The sequence below is a fragment of the Quercus lobata genome, chromosome 12 (genome assembly GCF_001633185.2).
Source record: "Quercus lobata isolate SW786 chromosome 12, ValleyOak3.0 Primary Assembly, whole genome shotgun sequence".
NCBI classification, from domain to species: Eukaryota; Viridiplantae; Streptophyta; class Magnoliopsida; order Fagales; family Fagaceae; genus Quercus; species Quercus lobata.
This window is the reverse complement of record NC_044915.1, coordinates 6717759-6736042: the sequence shown is the minus strand read 5'-3', so window position 1 is coordinate 6736042 and position 18284 is coordinate 6717759. Positions and strand designations below refer to the sequence as shown.

General features: G+C 32.3%; 1 protein-coding gene across 2 annotated transcripts; it reads left to right on the top strand.

Moving 5' to 3' along the window:
• The first annotated feature begins 6561 nt into the window (after window positions 1–6561).
• Window positions 6562–17864, top strand: LOC115971419 (pyruvate kinase isozyme G, chloroplastic). Of its 2 annotated transcripts, none has more exons than XM_031091337.1 (12): window positions 6562–7014; window positions 8489–8770; window positions 9369–9534; window positions 11622–11756; window positions 11846–11956; window positions 12078–12166; window positions 13473–13535; window positions 14944–15119; window positions 15929–16031; window positions 16212–16360; window positions 17293–17401; window positions 17485–17864. In XM_031091337.1, the coding sequence occupies exons 1-12, from the start codon at window positions 6793–6795 to the stop codon at window positions 17596–17598; spliced, it is 1719 nt and encodes a 572-aa protein (XP_030947197.1). In that variant the 5' UTR covers window positions 6562–6792; the 3' UTR covers window positions 17599–17864. The 2 variants fall into 2 exon arrangements, with proteins under 2 accessions (XP_030947197.1, XP_030947196.1); XM_031091336.1 differs by having other exon boundaries at window positions 17290–17401.
• Window positions 17865–18284: the final 420 nt, after the last annotated feature.

The following is an 18284-nucleotide window of genomic DNA, read 5'->3' as shown; positions in this document are numbered from 1 at the left end:
GTTACTAGCCCCATCATATCCTTGACCTCGAATATTTTCAATGTGGAGGTCATAACGAGAAAGGACAACACATATCTCATTCTTTAAAGTCAATGCAGTAGTGTCTCTAACATGCACAACATAAAAAAAACGCTCTTTAATAAAACCTTATTTATCAACAAATCTCAAAATGATGGCCATTTGCTCTCTCTTCGACTCATCCCGAGCTTCATCAACAAGAATGCAGAATTTTGCATCTCCAATTTCTTCACGAATAGCATTTCGCACATTATTAGCAAGAATATGCAAAATCTCCTTTTGAATTGTGGGTGATGTATATTTGGATTCGTCTCTTTCTTTCTTTTTATTTTTTTTTTATTATTATTTTTTTTAATGTGAACAAATGTGGTTTAAAAAAAAAAAGAAAGAAAGAGGAACTAAACTTTCCATTTTAGAATGTGATTAAAGTTCAGATTAATATGTGAATTGTATATGTGAAAAAGAATGAGGGGTGAAGAAAAAAAATTGGCCGAAAATAGGGAAAGGGTAGAAGTTATTAGAGATAAAAATATAATATTTAAATGGAATAGTGATAGAGTAGTGAGGTTAATGACTTTTTTTTTTTTTTTTGAGAAACTGTGAGGTTAATGACTTAATGTAGCTGTCTCTATATTGTCGTTTTTTTTTTTTTTTTTGATGGGGTCTCTATATTGTAGATTAGTTAAACTAGAAAAGCAAGGTTTTTAGAAGGAATATGGCTAAAATTGTATCAAGACTAATGCTAAGGCTCTAATTATGGTATATTAATCATTCATTATTTAATGCGAGACTTCACTCAAAACAAAAATAACATACATAGCTATCACTTTTGGAGATGGCCTAGTAGTGGTAGGATGCCTTTGTGGCTTATCATCTTGCGAGTCAAAGATTGTGAGTTCGATTAATAGCACTTTTGCATAGGTGATTTCACATCACTTATGAGTAGCGTTTAAGTGAGTTAGGAGCAGTAACCACACATTAGAGCTCCATATATATATATATATATATTTTTTTTTTTTTTTTTTCTATTTGCCATTTAGGATTGTCATGGACCTAACACACACTCTCTCTCTCTCTCTCTCCTCTATATATATATATATATATATGGAGATATGGGGCTTTTTTTTTTTTTTTTTGGGTAGTAAAATGACATTTGAATTTGGCATGATATCATTTGGATTTTTCTTAGATTTTTTTTAGAGATTTGATTCTTGTGAGGATAACCGACAACAAAATAGAATTGAGACCACATGTTTGATGCCCATATTGCTAGTTATGAGAGTGAAATTTATCAACTTAGAGGTTCAAGTATCAACCATTCAAGTCATGCAAGTTAATGACCCATTTATTAGTTAGAATTAGCTTGTAATTCCATATATATGTATAAATATACTTAAAAGATATACATTAAGATACAGAGTATAATTCTCATATATATAATTTAAATATTATTGATAGTCATTCTTATATATGTATTTATTTAACTCTTTAAAAAGTTTTGTAAGGATATTATTAGGTAGAAAATGTAAATTGTCAATTTTTTTAAAATTTTTATTAATTCTAAACTCTTTGATTTTTGTATGTAAAAACTTACTTGGATAAATATTTATGATGTAATCTTACTTCAAAATTAAGAAATAGAACTCTCTCTAAAAATAAATAATTTATGATACATGGTATAAAATTGGACTTCAATTGTAGAATCTAATTGAATTTTTTATCATAAGATAAAAATGTATTTTTTAATTAAGTAACTACGTGGATGAATCTTAAGATGAAAATTTAACGAACAACACATAAGTTATTATACCTTACAAAAACAAAAAAAAGAAAAAAGAAAAAAAAAGTTTTGTATCAAAATTATGTTTTATATATATATATTAGAAAAGCCAAAACCTTGACTGAAACCATGATTTGACATGATAGAGACTGCTTATATTATTAGGAACTTGTAATCGACCCATAACGTCTTTTCAGTTCAATGAAATTATTAGTACTATTTTTCCTTAAAAAAATAAAAACTAAAAGGTGCATGTGATGATGTATTTTTTTTGCTGAATAAGGTGCATGCGATGATGTAGAACCTGTTTTGATCAGATCGGTAATATTCTTTTTTTGTTCAGACCGATAATATTCGATGATAGCAGAGTATACCTATAGTTGGCACCAAAATATTAAAGATAGTGCGACCTAAGTGAAATTCCAATGCATACACGTGTCAATGTACTGTTCATGCACGCGTCAAATCCAGAAAGCAAGCCGCAAGTCTGTTTGGTAGCTATATTTAAATACAATTAAAAAAAAAAAAAAACCCAAAAATAGTGAGACCCACATTTCTGAAGATTCATGGTTAAAAATAAGATTTTGAAAACAATTAAAGAGGAAAAAATGTTTTTAAATAAATTAAAAATAATGGATCCCATAGATTTGTACAAACTATTCTTTCTCTACAATTTAGGAGCTTATCATTATTACACAAAAAAAATTAGAAAATGAGCATATCATTATCACAAAATTTTTGAAAACAACATATTTGCACTAGATAAGGAGGAAGCTAGCGAGCAGGAATAGATTTGTTGCATGGTGTTAATTTTTATTTTTTTTAAATATCTTTTACTTTTTTTTTTCTTTTTCTTTTTGCATAATTCATTGGTGTTTTACTTTACGGTTGGTTTTTTTTTAATATATACTCTACCAGCTAATTTTTGTCTCAAAAATATAAAATGGTCTTCCATTTTTTTTTTCCTTTTGAAAATTGTTCTTAAAAGTGAGAGCTAAATATATATAATGCAAAAATTGTTCTTTTTTTTTTTGATGGGAGCAAAAATTGTTCTTTAAAAAGTAAAAACTAGTTTCAAATTCAATTTTTTGGAAATTGTTTTCACACTATTTTGAAAATATAAACAAAAATCCACCTACCAAATAGTCCTATATAATCGAAAGTTGGGTGTCTATTTGGCAAAAAGCTTTTTGTTTTTGTCCCAATTTTTTCTTAAATTAATAAATTAACTTATTAAAAATAAGTTAACTTTATCTTTTTGTCACACATTTTACATTTAGCATAAAAGTTATAAAAAATTATATCTTTTTTCTTGTGTTTATCACATATTATTGTAGTACATACAAATTTTTTTGGGTTAAGATATTATTTTTGTCCTTGAAATTTGTATAAATTTTGTTTTTGTCCCTAAACTTTAAAAAAATCATTTCCAATTCCTAAAATAATAAAAATCTTACACTTTTTGTCCTTAAAATTTAAAAAGATATATATTTTTTTTATTGTCCCAAAACTATTGGAAAAAGGTTCTGTCCAAATTTTCATTCTTGAACTATTAGGAAAAAATAATTTAAAGTTTTAAAGACAAAAAATAAACATTTTAAGGGTTTCACAATATGGACAAACTATACGTGGTGTGGGGGGTGGGGAATAGTCGAATAGACTGTTTGGATGAGCAGTGTATTTAAATTAGATTGTTTGTTTGACTAATTACTAATTAGCTTTATGCTTATTAAAATTTACTTTTTAAGGTACAATTGTACTTGTTTCTCAAAAAAAAAAAAGAAAAAAGAGTACAACTGTACTTTTACCCATCTTTTCTTTTGAAGTCTAAATAAACCAATTGAGCACTTTCAAAGTCAGAATGATCCATTAATCATTGAATGTATTTAAAGTCAAATAACCCATCAATTTTTTACAAACTATTTGATAATTTATATTGAAAAAAAATTGCGAAGAATTTTACTATAAAGATGATTCTGGATAAACTTTTCACAGAGGTTACTAAACAACATGTGCAATATACCACGAGGAAATTTGTCATTTTTGTGATTTTTCTGGGACTAGTTCTTGCCATAATTGGCAAGGAGATAGAACCCACTAGGTACACTCAATAGACCGATATCTCACCAAGGTTCAATTGATAGGTCATAGCTTCTTTTGACCAAAAATTCCGATGGGTATATTGGTATCAAGTTTGCTAAATGATAAAATTTTTAACATTTAACATACCAAACAGGAAAAAAGTCAGCTAAATCAAATGTTTCAAATCTTAACAAATTTGGCATGGAGCTAAAGTGTTGTCCTAAATTCGAGATGGTATGAACAAAAGTGCTAAAAATTTTTATTTATTTTTATTCATCTCTCTCTCTCTCTCTCTCTCCCCTATCGGCCGTGGTTTTTGGCGGCAGTACGTGGCCAATCTTGTTAGCGGTGGTCCGATCTAGTGGGTTTGGTTGGTTTTGGAGGTGGGTTGTGGTGTTGGTGGTTGTGGTTTTGGTGATTGGGTGGTGCCAATGGGTTTTAGGTGGGTTGTGGTTGTGATTTTGAGTTGGGTTTCTTCAGTTTTGGGTGGGTTTTGATGAGTTTTGAGTAGTTATTGTGGTGGTTGGCTGGCTGTTGCTTATTGGTGCTGGTGATTTTTTTTGTTTTTAATAGAAGGTAGGAGTTTTTTAAAATTATTTTAATAAGTGATGTCTTAAAATAAGAGATGTGATGTAAGATGTATTGTAAATTAGTGTATTAAAATAGATAAGGTAACTTTTTGGTGTATAGCATTTTTGGTGATCACCAAATCTCTTCAACCAGCTCTGCATGATTAAAGTTTTGATATATTCCATAATATGAAAAAGGCTAATTAGTGTTAAGACCATGATTGTGGTGGATTGTTTAGTACTTATGTAGCAATCTTTTCTTGCCATCCTTGATAAGGTGGTCATTTCAGTTTTATTTTTTATTTTTTTTTTTAGTATTGTAAATTACTCACTTGGTACTAAAATTATAAAAAAATAAATTGGACATATGATGCAAAATTAGACAACAATAAAAAACTAATTTGGATTCTAGTTCTTTTTTTTTTTTTAAAAAAAAAAATTTAAGATTCGACTTGTGTTTTAACTTTAATATAATATACATGATATATTATTAAATTATGCCTTTTTTTTCATATTACTCTAGACATTATAAATTATGTCAATTTAAGAATTATGCCTAGATATGATAAAAATCATTAATAGAACAATTTGGGAGAAATTTTTTTATTGATATATTTCACTATCCACTTTGTTGTTTTGTTGTAATGTTTTAAGGAAAATTATTTTAGTATATTATTGTGCGTTACTCGTTGTAAAATTTGGTCAAAACTGAAAATATTTTCCTAAAACCGTAATATACTTATTTTATAAAAATAAACAGTGGCTTTTCTCTCTTATTTGGTGGCTAGGTTACTGATTTAGCAATTGAAACCAGTGGTTGGAGCTGACAGTTCGACAAACAGTGCTGTTAGCTCGACAAACAGTGCTGTTAGCTTTGGCGGTTTGTGCTAAAATTTTTTATATGTTACACCAAATTCTCTTATAAATATTTTATTAAAAATATTTACAACGAAACAAATGAAACATAAAACAACACCTTTTTTCCTAAAAAAAATGAGAGATGCTACGTCTACAACATTTCTACAATATTTTTACAACAAATCACATGTAGTTAGTGGTTATTGGTTCAAATTTCAAACTAACGCTAAGATTACTTTTTTGCCCCAACAATAACAACTAGTAACAACTTGCCACTTAGAATTTGTTGTAAAAATATTGTAGACATATCATTTATAAAAAAAAATTCCTTTTGTTTTCGATGATTGTTAAGGGCCTAGGGAGGGAGCCATGCCCATGGCCCCTGGCTTTTTAAATTTCTTACCCTCTCCCCTATTTTATTAATAAAACCTTTTTATTTTGTATAAATATTTTAATTAGATTTAAATTTTATTCTATATTTAAACATTATATTAATTTATTATCAAATCATATTATTTTAAATGGTTGATAGTTATATACATATATATATATATATAATCATAATAAATTTTCTATTAATAATTACCATAACTGTCAATTTTATATTAAAAGCTAAAAGTAAAAGAAAGAGAAATTGATATTTTATTAAGCCATTAAGTGCCTGTTTGGATTCAGAATTTTCCGTTGAATCTTAGGCTGCGTTTTCTGATTTTTTTTTTTTCCCCAGCCACACTATTTGACCAAGTCAATCGTAAACAGTGCATGAGTGCACTGTTCACGAACCCACAAATTTCATTTTTCAGCAACTTTTTCATTAAAAATGGGTCCCATGATACTATTCACACATTTAAAAATTATTTTGCTATAGTGTTTTCAGTTCTCAAAAAATTTTCAGTTTCAGCAAAAATAAGCTCAATCCAAATGAACCCTAAGTACATTTCATGAGTTACCAAGTACTAACTAGTTTTTAACAAATATACGAAGAGAGTGTTTATATTATCATAATTTAAATAAGTCTCGAGTTTAAATCCATAATAAATTTTTTTATAAAAAAATGATAAAATTAAATTTTTTATTTTTGGACATAAAAGATAGATAGGGTATACTAATAAATATTCACAGGAAGGAAAGTTTGATTATTATTTTTTTCAAAAGAATTTCCTTAAAAAAATAAAAATAAAAATTGAGGCTTTTATTTCTGTAATTTTAATTTATATGGGGGATGTTAATATGTTATATGTTGTTCAGATTCCTCAGAGGAGTCAGAGCCGCAAAGAGGCGCAGCCCAACTGTCCCCAACGAGACTGGCTCTCGTCCTCGTATTCTCTCTCTCTCACGCAAACACAAACACAAACACAAACACATATAATATAAACAACTCTTTCTTTCACTTCAACACATTTTTTCTATAACTCTCCGCCACCCTCTCTCTCTTCCTCTCTCTCTCTCTCTCTCTCTCTCTCTCTCTCGGAAGCTCAGAGTTCAATGGCGACGATAAATCTTTCGACTACAATGTCACTGCTGAATCCTGACCCCACTACTGCCAAGGCCTCTGATCGCCTTGCTTCCTCTAGAAACTTGAGTGACTTTGTGTTCCAACCCAGAAGGAAGCGCTTTCAGAAGCAATTCTTTTCAGTCAGATCGATGAAGGCCACGGAGCAGAGTCAGCATGGCCAACTCACTTCCCAAAATGGTCCTCTAGGATTTGTGAGTTTTGCTTTTTTGGCTTATGGATTTTTCAAGTTGTTCTTGATTTTTAGTTTTTTTTTTGGGTTTCTTACTCTTTCTGTTTGCTGAAAAAGTGTGGGAGAAAAAAGGAAATGGAGTTTTTGACTTTTGGGTTTTTTTTTTGGTAACTAAAGATGGTTGCTTTACGAACTAATTAAACTTTATGAAACTGTTTTGCTCCGTTTGGTTAATGAGAAAGTGTGAGAAAACTGAAGAAGTTGGGATTTTGGAACTTGGTTTTTGTTTTTTTAAAGGGCTGAAGTTAAAAGTTGGTTATATGATTTTGCTCTGTTTAGTTGATGAGAAAGCGTAGGAAATACGAAGAAAATTAGAATTAAAATATTAAACATTAGGAATTTCATTATGTGGCACCTGAAACTGCAAAGGTGTCCTCGAGAAAAAAAGGCCTAATTTAAACACTTTGGCTTAGTTGGTGATCTTAATGACATTAGATTTAGAATTTCCATTAGTGTCTGTGTCTGTCTAGCACTGGTCAACTACTTTCTCTACTTTTATAGACATGCTGATAAGCAGTTCCAAAGTTAAAGTCTTAAACAGTTCTGTTTTTTTTTTTTTTTTTTTTGGATGCATTTTTAGTTAGTGTTTTTCATTGGCAAGTAGGTAGAGTTGATTTATACTTCTCTTAACAGTAACAGGGAATAGGCCATATTTGTAATAATTGCATGTTGATTCATACTTAAAATTCTCTTGTATTGATGTTCTGCCCATGTTAAATCTTGGATCTTCCTTTTTTTTCTTGCCACTGCATTAAGGTTCATTGTGCTATCTAAGTCTAGGGGGTTTTGAGAAAAAAAATTCTTTTTGAGATGTTGAGCCAGACCCTTTGAAGACTTAATGTGAATGTTTACTCTTGGTTTGGTTCTTGAAAAATATGAGTGAAGGAAAGGAATATGCTTAAAAACGATTCAATATGCCAATGAAAGTAGAACTTGCTGATCCAAAAAAGAAAAAGAAAAAAGTTTAATTTTTTATTTTGTGTGGGGGGCGGGGGGGAGGAAGCCATTGCTAAGTGACCAAGTGTCTTTTCTCCTTGCTCTTATACTCTAACTGTACATGGACTTTTTGAAAGGTGCAGTTAAAAATAATTTGCATCAAAGATATCAATTAAGAGAGAAATGTCTTTTGATTAAGAAGTGGAGTATTTCTAAGAAACTAGTGCTTTTAAGGTAGAAATGGATATTGTGTAATTTCACATTTCGGTTACTTTGATTAGATACAGTTCTCCGATATAGAATGCTTTACGGTTGGTGAATTCTTAAGATTTTTAAAAATCCTATCTAGATTCGTGTTTATCAACTTCTCGTAAGGATGTGTTAGTGGCATTTATTTGATCCAATATGTTGTTAATTCCATTTTTTTTTTCTGAATATTCTTCTTGTTGTGTAATTTGTAACCGTGTAACAAGCTCAATTTTTTATTTTTCTTTTGTCAGGATAAGTTGAACTCTCCATTTGAGCTTCAGTCTAGTGATAACACTCTTGGGCAGGAAAGGGGAACTTCAAATTCTCTAAGAAAAACTAAGATTGTCTGTACAATTGGTCCATCTTCAAGCTCACGTGAAATGATATGGAAACTGGCAGAAACTGGAATGAATGTGGCACGTTTAAATATGTCACATGGGGACCATGCATCACACCAGAAGACAATAGACCTGGTAAAAGAATACAATGCTCAATTTGAAGACAAGGTTATAGCCATAATGCTGGACACTAAGGTATGTTGCTTAAAAATATATTTTGATTCTTCAATAACTGGTTTCCTCTGTGATGCTTAGTTAAAAGTATAGGGCATTATTCCATTGATACACGTTTGAGGTTACTTTCTGTCAATTCCAAGTAGATCAATGTTGAAACTTAAACTGAATATACGGATATAAGATTTTCATTATTATTATTATTATTATTATTACTATTATTTTTATAAATAACTGTTACTTTAATTAGGGTGGAGCACATTCTTGTTTCTGCTACAGAACATGGAAGTATTTTTCAATTTTTATTTTTCTTTAATATACTTCTTGGTATAGGAGCTGTCTGTGGAAGTTATGGTGAAAGTCAGAAGGTTGCTTCTTTTGAAATTAACATTTACCCAATGCGTATGAATTTATATTGGCATCCTGAAGTAGTTATACTGACCATTCATTTATAAGTTATAAACTAAGCAACATATTGCATAACCCAAATTTCTGTCTACCATTTGTTTTATCTACACATCAGTATCTATCTGGTTCAATTTTGCCATATATGTATATGTAGGCCTACAGCTATCATTTGAAGTTATTGATACACTACGCTTCTACTCTCTTCATGCAGGGTCCTGAAGTTAGAAGTGGAGATGTACCTCAACCAATTCAGCTTGAGGAGGGACAAGAATTTAACTTCACTATTAAAAGAGGAGTCAGTACAGATGATACTGTTAGTGTAAATTATGATGACTTCGTGAATGATGTGGAGGTTGGAGACATACTACTGGTTGATGGTAAGAATAGATGCCTCTCATGGGTGCTGAATTGGTGCATTAGTTAATGAATGTTGGGTTATTGTCCTATCTGATGCAGAGTTTGCTGTGCATATATTGTTTGAATTATTGATGTGTGAAGTCCCTGAGGACCCTGACTCATTCAAGTTTACAAGAAGTAGGATATAAGATGTTTCTCCATCTGCAGAAACCTGTTAAATTATTGATCATTGTGATGGGGTGGTTGGGAATTCATATATTTTATTTTTGGCCAAATGTTGGGATATACGATGAAGGGTAGCCCTCCCCTTCCCTTAAAGCCCTCCATCTTTGGTGTGAGTGGGATTGGATCCCTAGTCTCTGATACAACACCAAGAGACGTTACTATTTAGGCTAGTTGATATTCATGTTGAGAATTCAGATCTGCATGTAGATTATATCCTTTTTAGTCCATCTTTTTCTCAATATTTTTTTGTGCGAAGTAGCAAACTAGTTAGAGAACTGGACAGATATATATATATTATTGATAGGTAATGTAAAATATTATTAAAATCATAGCCAACCTGAGTACATTGGAAATGTACTATAGGGGCAAAAATCAAGAACCAAAATTACTACGATCAAGTAAAACTAGAAGGGAAAAACATGAAAAATGAGATAGAACCAAAATCCATTCAAGGAGAGTATGAAAGAAAAAAGACTTAATATCTAGCCTAGACCGTTCACATCCCTCAAAACTTCTAGCTATGTGACACAAACCTCCAAAAAGCTATATTGTGATTTTGCTTGAACTTACCTTGCCAAGACTTGAACAACTCAATAACCTTATGCGGCATAACCCAGTGAGTTCCAAAAAAGCAAAACACCAAAGACCACAGCTCATATGCTATGGGGCAATGAAGAAGAAGATGATCCACTGACTCCCTACACCTTTTGCACGCATAAGTATATAACACCAATCAAGAACAATAATACGCCTTTTTCGAAGGTTATCTATTGTTAAAATTTTACCTAAAGAAGCAAACCACGAAAAGAAAGGTACCCCTGGAGGAACCTTTGATTGCCACACCATTTTCCTTGGGAAAGATATGATAGTAGGAGGGTATAAAGAAAGATAAAATCCTTGAATCTCAAAACCTCTACTCATTGCTGGCTTCCAACAAACCAAGACCCCGCACAAACAAAGAGTGGACAATGTCCATAAACAAAGCCAAAGATTCGAGCTCCCAATCATGCACTATATGACAAAACTGAACATCCCAATGAATCCTCCCATCAGAAAAACACAACCTTCACAGCTGAAGAATCCCTTGCCCTACTAATACAATAAAATTCTGGAAAAGGCCTCCTTGAGGATACAATCCCCACTCCACACATGCTTTCAAAAATTCACTCTAGTACCATCACCCACGTCATATTGTAGGAGTTTAAAAAGTTCAACCAACCACTTCTAATGATTTTCCAGAGGCTAACACCATACGCACTCGACACAGTTTTCGTGCACTAACCACCATTGATTCCCATATATTGCCTTTATAACCCTCCTCTATATCGCATCTGTCTCCATGCCATACCTCCACAATGATTTGACCAAAATAAATGATAGAGGTTATTCCACTGGATTCTAATTAGAGAACTAGACAGACAACCATTTGTTGAGCTGGTTTCTAATTAACCTCTATTTGTTGGGTTTTGACTAAGTTGATCTGCGTTCTAGGAAAGAACTGAACTATGTTGCCGTTTTACGTCATAGATGCAAGTGATTATTCCACTGGATTTCCTGTAGTGTTCTCTTACGTAATAGTTGAATTTTTGTTATTTACTGACTTGGAAGATGGCTACCCTTACGTCACCTTTCAGCTTGTTAGTCCTTTATTCATATATTTGATTTATCAACCTGAAAAATATGTCATATCTCGTAATTGTTGATGGTGATTTACCATTAATTATTATTATTATTATTATTTTGACATAAGTTCTAAGATATAAATCCCTGTATAATATAAATATTTACCCTGCTGAAGTTTAAACTTAATACATGCCCCAAGTTGCTGATCCAGTCACCTAATGAGGTTTTTTTTATATTTTATTTTAAATCTATGTGCTAGGTGGAATGATGTCTTTAGCTGTTAAGTCAAAGACCAAGGATCTGGTCAAATGTGTAGTAGTTGATGGTGGAGAACTAAAATCAAGGCGTCATCTAAATGTGCGTGGAAAAAGTGCAAATCTGCCTTCGATTACGGGTACTCTTCATATGTAAATGGACTTCATGCAAGGATCTACTTCATCTACCTGTGGTATTGATATTCATTATATTTTTTCATTTGCTCAGACAAAGATTGGGAAGATATCAAATTCGGGGTGGACAACCAAGTTGATTTCTATGCAGTCTCTTTTGTAAAGGATGCGAGAGTGGTCCATGAGTTGAAGGATTACCTAAGAAGTAATTTTTTATTTATTTATAATTTTCATTTTTACGCTCTATTCAATTTATTATTATTTTTTGGGGAATACTTACTTTACATACTGTTTCTGATTCAAATTATTTCAAACCTCTTCTGTAGATAGCAATGCGGATATACATGTGATTGTCAAAATTGAAAGTGCAGACTCAATACCAAATCTTCATTCAATAATTTCAGCATCTGATGGGGTTAGTGTTAATATTATGATTTAAGTATTGTGTATGCTACATATGTTTGCTGCAGAAAGTAAAAAGGGAAGAAAATTTAAATACCATGTTGTGCTTATTTCCGTCATGCATTGGTTATAGTTTTTCTTTATTTTTGGGCGTGGTGAAGAAATTTAACTGGTGAAGATATCTTAAGAGTAGAAATCTCTAAGAGGTAATAAAAAGAAAAAAAAAAGCCTTAGAGAGATAAAAGTCTAAAGCAAAAGAAAATTACTTTCTTGAGTGAAATATTAACATTATGGTACTGTGCCACTATTGAGCTTATAGATGTATGTATTCCTTAGCTTGTCAAACAGTCAAAGGTGTATCAGTTGTCTTCTAACTCATCAAGAGTGGTTTGGGTTTTGCTCTTTAAGCCTTATTAAAATTAGAAGGTTTTGTGAAATACTTTATATAATATTTTTTTTTGAAACAAAAATAATTTCTAGTCCTTAACTTTAAACTTTCTCATACAAAAATAAGGTTTAGTGATGGTATTTGCATAGATTACCTATGCCCCGTCCAATATGACCAAACCTTCTATAATGCACTCAGTTTTTAGATTTTAAATGGAAAATTTGTTTTATAAGGTTGTGTTGCTGTGATGGGGAGTCGGTAGACCACCTTCTTCTTCATTGTCCTATTACTCATTCCCTATGGGCTTTCATGCTTTAGGCTTTTGGTATTCATTGGTTATGCCGGGTTCGGTGGCAGGTTTGTTATCTAGTTGGCATCAGTGGCTTGGGAAGCATAATTCGGAGATTTGGGATTTGGTTCCAGGGTGCTTAATGTGGATTGTGTGGTTGGAGCGAAATCGTCGATCTTTTGAAGATAAAGAGAAAAAGTTGGAGGAGTTAAAGATTTTATGCCAACGCAGTCTAATGGAGTGGTCTCGTTGTTGGAGTTTTACTAAGTTTTCTTCTCTCTCTGAGTTTTTGCCTTCCCTTAGCTTAGTTTCCTAACATCTCTCTTGCTGTTGTGTTGCTGTTGTTGTTCATCATCATGAACATCTTGTAATTCTCATTTATTTTTTTCCCTCTTTAATATAAGTTTTTTGATTACCTATCAAAAAAAAAAAAAAAAAATTGTTTTATAAGGTGCTTATCATGAGATGCTGTGAGAGTTATTTTTCTTTGTTAAAGTGCTAGGTGTAGACTATGTAATCTAGATATAGATAATTTTCTTATTTTGGAAGAAAAAAAAGGTTGGTACCATTTATTTGTGAAGAAAACATCATATTGTGATCCTCTCCAATTGCTGCTTACTACTAGTTTTCTTGACTTTTCAGGCAATGGTTGCCCGTGGAGACCTTGGAGCTGAACTTCCAATTGAGGAAGTTCCCTTGTTGCAGGTAAATTAGTAAATTGATGTAATGAATACACCATACTTTTGACATTTCAACTGAAAGTATGATAAGTCTAAGATGAAGTTGCTTGACATATATTGCTATAGTAGTTAACTAATTTGGTAATTTTTTTGTTTTGATTTTTTATAGATACAATAGAATAATATGTACTTTGGTTAAACATCAAAATTTTTGTGCAACTGAGTCAGGGAAAGAATAAATCTAAATTCTAAACGCCAAATGTTTGATTCAATTATTGAAGCAAGAGCCCCATACTAACTACAACACCAATAGTTTTGCACATGTAAATCAGGGAAGAATTGATCTAGCATCATACGTTTGTTCGTACCATTGTTTATATCAACTATTGAAGCAAAAGCCCCAATGCTTTCTTTTTAGACACTATTTATTCTAAATTCTTCACTCGATATCACATACATTAAATAATTAACTTACATGCATGTTTAATTTAAGTAAAGCCACCCCACAAGGGATCCAGTGCCTGCAGCAGCTAGGAGCCTCATTCAAAGTGCAGATGGTGTTGGATGCTGGGCTTGACATATAAATTTGGCCCCATTTACTATGGTCTCAAATGGTCTTTGGAGTATGGGCTTCGGAAGAATCCTTATTGTCAAACAGTTTAGAGTTGGCCATTGGAAATTGGGGGCTCTCTGTATTTGAGTTGGTTTGTTGTTGTTTGGGGGTTGAGGGCTGCAGATTTGACCCTCAACTCTAGCCTAACCAACCCATGAGCACTCTAATCCAATACATTAGGACATGCCTCATGTAGGCCTTACACATAGTCCATGTCTTATATGGGCCTTACATAGACTCCAACCCTATTAACTTGTTGCTGGGAAAATTACTGAAAGGCCAAAATTTCCCTCACTTGAAACTTGAAAGCTATCAATGAAAATGAAACTAAATTAAAATAAAGCTGATTTCCTGCTGCCTGCATCACACCTGGCCCATAAGCTGTTCTTTGCAAATGACTCCCTAACTTTGTAAGAGCAGTTGCTCTTCTATATTTTGATTAGGAAAGCAGCACATGGCAGGGGATAGCGTTTGGTATCATGGATGTAATATGTTGTAATATATATGTCAGGAATTTAAGTGGAGGAGATTGCAATACTCCAAATGAATTGTATTGGATTAAATTGGACTAGGGAAAAAGATACGTTGCAGTATAGATATGTCTGTCTTCTGTGTTAAATTTCTAACCTTATCAAGCTTGCATTATTAATTTAATATTATACTTCAAAAACTTAGGGTGGAATTGCTATCTCTAATTATATGTAGCCTTGCTATGTCATCATATGATATTTTCCCCTTTATATTCTGGAGTTTAAGAAAGTGTGACTGATGTTGTATTGGATTTCATTGTGTAACTCAATCCTATGTTTCATTCAAACAGGAGGACATAATTCGAAGGTGTCAAAGTATGCAGAAACCGGTAATTGTAGCGACAAACATGCTGGAAAGTATGATAAATCATCCTACACCAACGAGGGCAGAGGTGTCTGACATTGCAATTGCAGTACGAGAAAGTGCTGATGCAATCATGCTTTCAGGAGAAACTGCCCACGGAAAGTAAGTTTTTGTGTATGTCTGGTGGCCTCATCTTTTTATTTTTATTTTTATTTTAAGTTTATACTATAATAGCAGATGCATAAATTTTCAAATTTATGCATCAGCAATGATAATGCTTCTTTCATGCGGATTATCATCCTTTTTTCCTTTTTTTGTTGTGTTTTTTGGTTGTATCATTTCTTTAACCCAGGAAAATGAGGTAGAAAATGGTTGTTTTAAGGTTCTTCATGCTTTGGCTTATGATTTTGTGGGCTTTCTTAAGATACAGGTGTGTGTGTGTGTGTGAATATATATATGGGTTAAGTTCAAGTTACACTTGTTTTTATTTGATGCTTTTTTAGTTCTCATAAAATTATTACTTATCAAAGAAAAGTACAGATGCATTATCTATGATTGGAGAAAGAGTTTTTGGGGTTCATTTGACTTTATGATATGCAACTCTCATTTCTTACATGTCTCATTACTAGCTAAATTAGATATGCCATGTGTTTCTTTTTCTTTTCTTTTCTTTTTCTTTGGGGGGGGGGGGGGGGGGGTGGGGTTCTTCCATGTATACACTTGTTTATTTATCTGTTACCTGTTGTTGATGTTAACCACTTCAAGTCATCAACGATGATATTCATGCTTGCTCTTTTGTTTTGTTTTGTTTTTGTTTTTGTTTTTGTTTTGTTTTTCTGATTGGCCTATTCTTGTTATACATGAGTTGGTTATTCTGTCCTCTTCTAGACGACTTCTCTTTTTCCTCTTTCATTTTTTTTTTCTTATTTGAAATTTTTTTATTAATTGCATAATTATAACAATGACTCAAGGTATCCATTGAAAGCTGTAAAAGTAATGCATACTGTGGCATTAAGGACTGAGTCAAGTCTACCAGTTAGCACAACTCCACCAATTCAATTGGGTAGCTATAAGGTATGCATTCACTAAAACGAGAAGTTACAGCCTGTTTTTATCTCTTATATTCTTCCCTTGTACTTGGGTTGCACCCATTTTGCTCTTATTAATGAATCATTAACTTACCAAAAATTTTCAATAAGAACTGCTGCAGTTTCTCTTTTAAAATCTGATAACTTTCTGGACATTCTTTCACAGAGCCATATGGGTGAAATGTTTGCTTTCCATGCCACGACTATGGCTAATACTCTCAATACTCCTATCATTGTTTTCACAAGAACAGGATCCATGGCTGTACTTTTAAGCCATTATCGGCCTTCCTCAACAATATTTGCCTTCACAAACGAGTGAGTTCAGTAGCCTTATAGCATATAATATTTTTCAATTTCTTTTCAAGTCACATTTCATGATTTATAATGTGATCTTACCCTCGACAAAAGCATGTATGTTGGTTAATAAGAAGAGTACTACTGACTTATCAAAAAAGAAAGAAAAAAGAAGAGTACTACTGATTTAGTGCCATGTTGCAGTGGCCAACATTTTTTCCAGAATGATTGACATGCTGACATCTGTGCATTTATCATATTTTTATTCTTTGTATTCAACTCATACACGATGGGATTTGCATTCTGACCTCATCCATGACCCCCATACTGGGTTTGGAGGTGCCACAGTGGTTGAAGGTGTGTGTATTTGCTCAAGAAAAAATCCTTTAAAAGAAGCAAAAAAGAAATATCATGAAGAGTGACAGCCCAGAAACACCCCTCAAAAGAGTTATCTGAGCTTCTTTTGGAAATGCCCTTGGCAATACAGGACCTGAAACAATGTAATGATTAAAACCCAATTTTGCAAAAGTGTGCCACTGTATAACAGTCCCTGCTAATTCATTTGAAAAGCCTACAAAGTACTGGTATACATACTCATTCAGGTGGTGGACCTGGATATCTTCTGCTTCAAGGATTTATTTTTCCCATGAAGTTACATACACAATTTATCACTCTACAAAGATATAAATATGTTCTGGAAGAATTACTTCTGGCTTAATCAATTGTTGTATGCATATTTGAAGAAGCTAGATAGTCTCTTTATACTAACTGTTGCTTAATTTTTAAACAATTCAATAGGTAAGGAGCATAAAAATTTAATGGGCTTCCTTTACAACAAAAGAAAAAAACAGAACAAAAAACCAGAAAGGAAGAGGAAAAAGTAGTAGTTTTACTTTTTATGTCTTGTTGGGAGTAGCATTGGAATTTATTTGAAATGATTTCATGCTTAGCAGAGAAAGGATTAAGCAGAGGCTGGTGCTTTATCATGGTGTCATGCCCATATACATGCAGTTTTCGAATGATGTTGAGGAGACCTTCTCCAGAGCCCTTAAGCTATTAGTGGTCGGTAATTTCTGGATGACATATTATCGTTTGTCCACTCAAATTTTCATATTAGAGTAAAATGTTAAAATTCTATGCTTCAGGGTAAAGGTCTGTTGAAGGGGGGAGAGAGTGTAACTCTTGTCCAAAGTGGTGCACAACCAATCTGGCGTGAAGAATCGACTCACCACATCCAAGTCCGCAAAGTCGAAGGTTGATTTTGCACTAGTGAAGAGACTTCTACTTCAATAGATCTTATTTAGAGTAGCTCATACTTAAATTAAAGTATCATTTTGATTTTGGCTACTAACAATCTTGTGGTTTCTTCTTCCCAGTTTGAACTACAGTCAATTCTAATGAGTTTGAGAACCACAAAAGTTGAGTGATTATTGGTATTTCAGTGCAGAATATTATTGGTAACGAATTAAATTGTAAAGTTTCAAAAGTAACAAATTAAATCTTTTTCCTCCAAAAAAAAAAAAAATATATATCTTGGGGTATGAAAAGATGACAAATTAAACCCCAAGCACCGTGTGGTTCCACTATGGGCCGATGTTTAATTTTTACTTTTGAAACTATATGATTAATTTGTTACCCCTCCCAAATTATAGTGTTTAAAATGTAATTTACCCAGATTACTTAATTGTTTTAGATTTTAAATATAGCAAAGATGCGCCATTAGAATTACAATTCAGAATTATATATTTTCTTAGATTGATTCATATAAGGTGCCAAGTCATCATCGTTGTCCAAGCTTGTTTCAATATTCTCACGTCTGGCTTTGTGGATTGTATTTGCAAATCAACACCATATGAAACTGTATCTTGGATTAGTTTATGTTTGTTAACGTTTCTTTCCCACTTTTCTTTTGAGGTTCTCTTACCCATTGACTCTAGGACCCCAT

Coding starts and splice junctions, on each gene's coding strand:
- LOC115971419 (XM_031091336.1), top strand. CDS start 6,793: ATGGCGACGATAAATCTTTCGACTACAATGTCACTGCTGAATCCTGAC. Junction 7,015..8,488: donor AAAATGGTCCTCTAGGATTT/GTGAGTTTTGCT, acceptor TTCTTTTGTCAG/GATAAGTTGAACTCTCCATT. Junction 12,167..13,472: donor TAATTTCAGCATCTGATGGG/GTTAGTGTTAAT, acceptor TTGACTTTTCAG/GCAATGGTTGCCCGTGGAGA.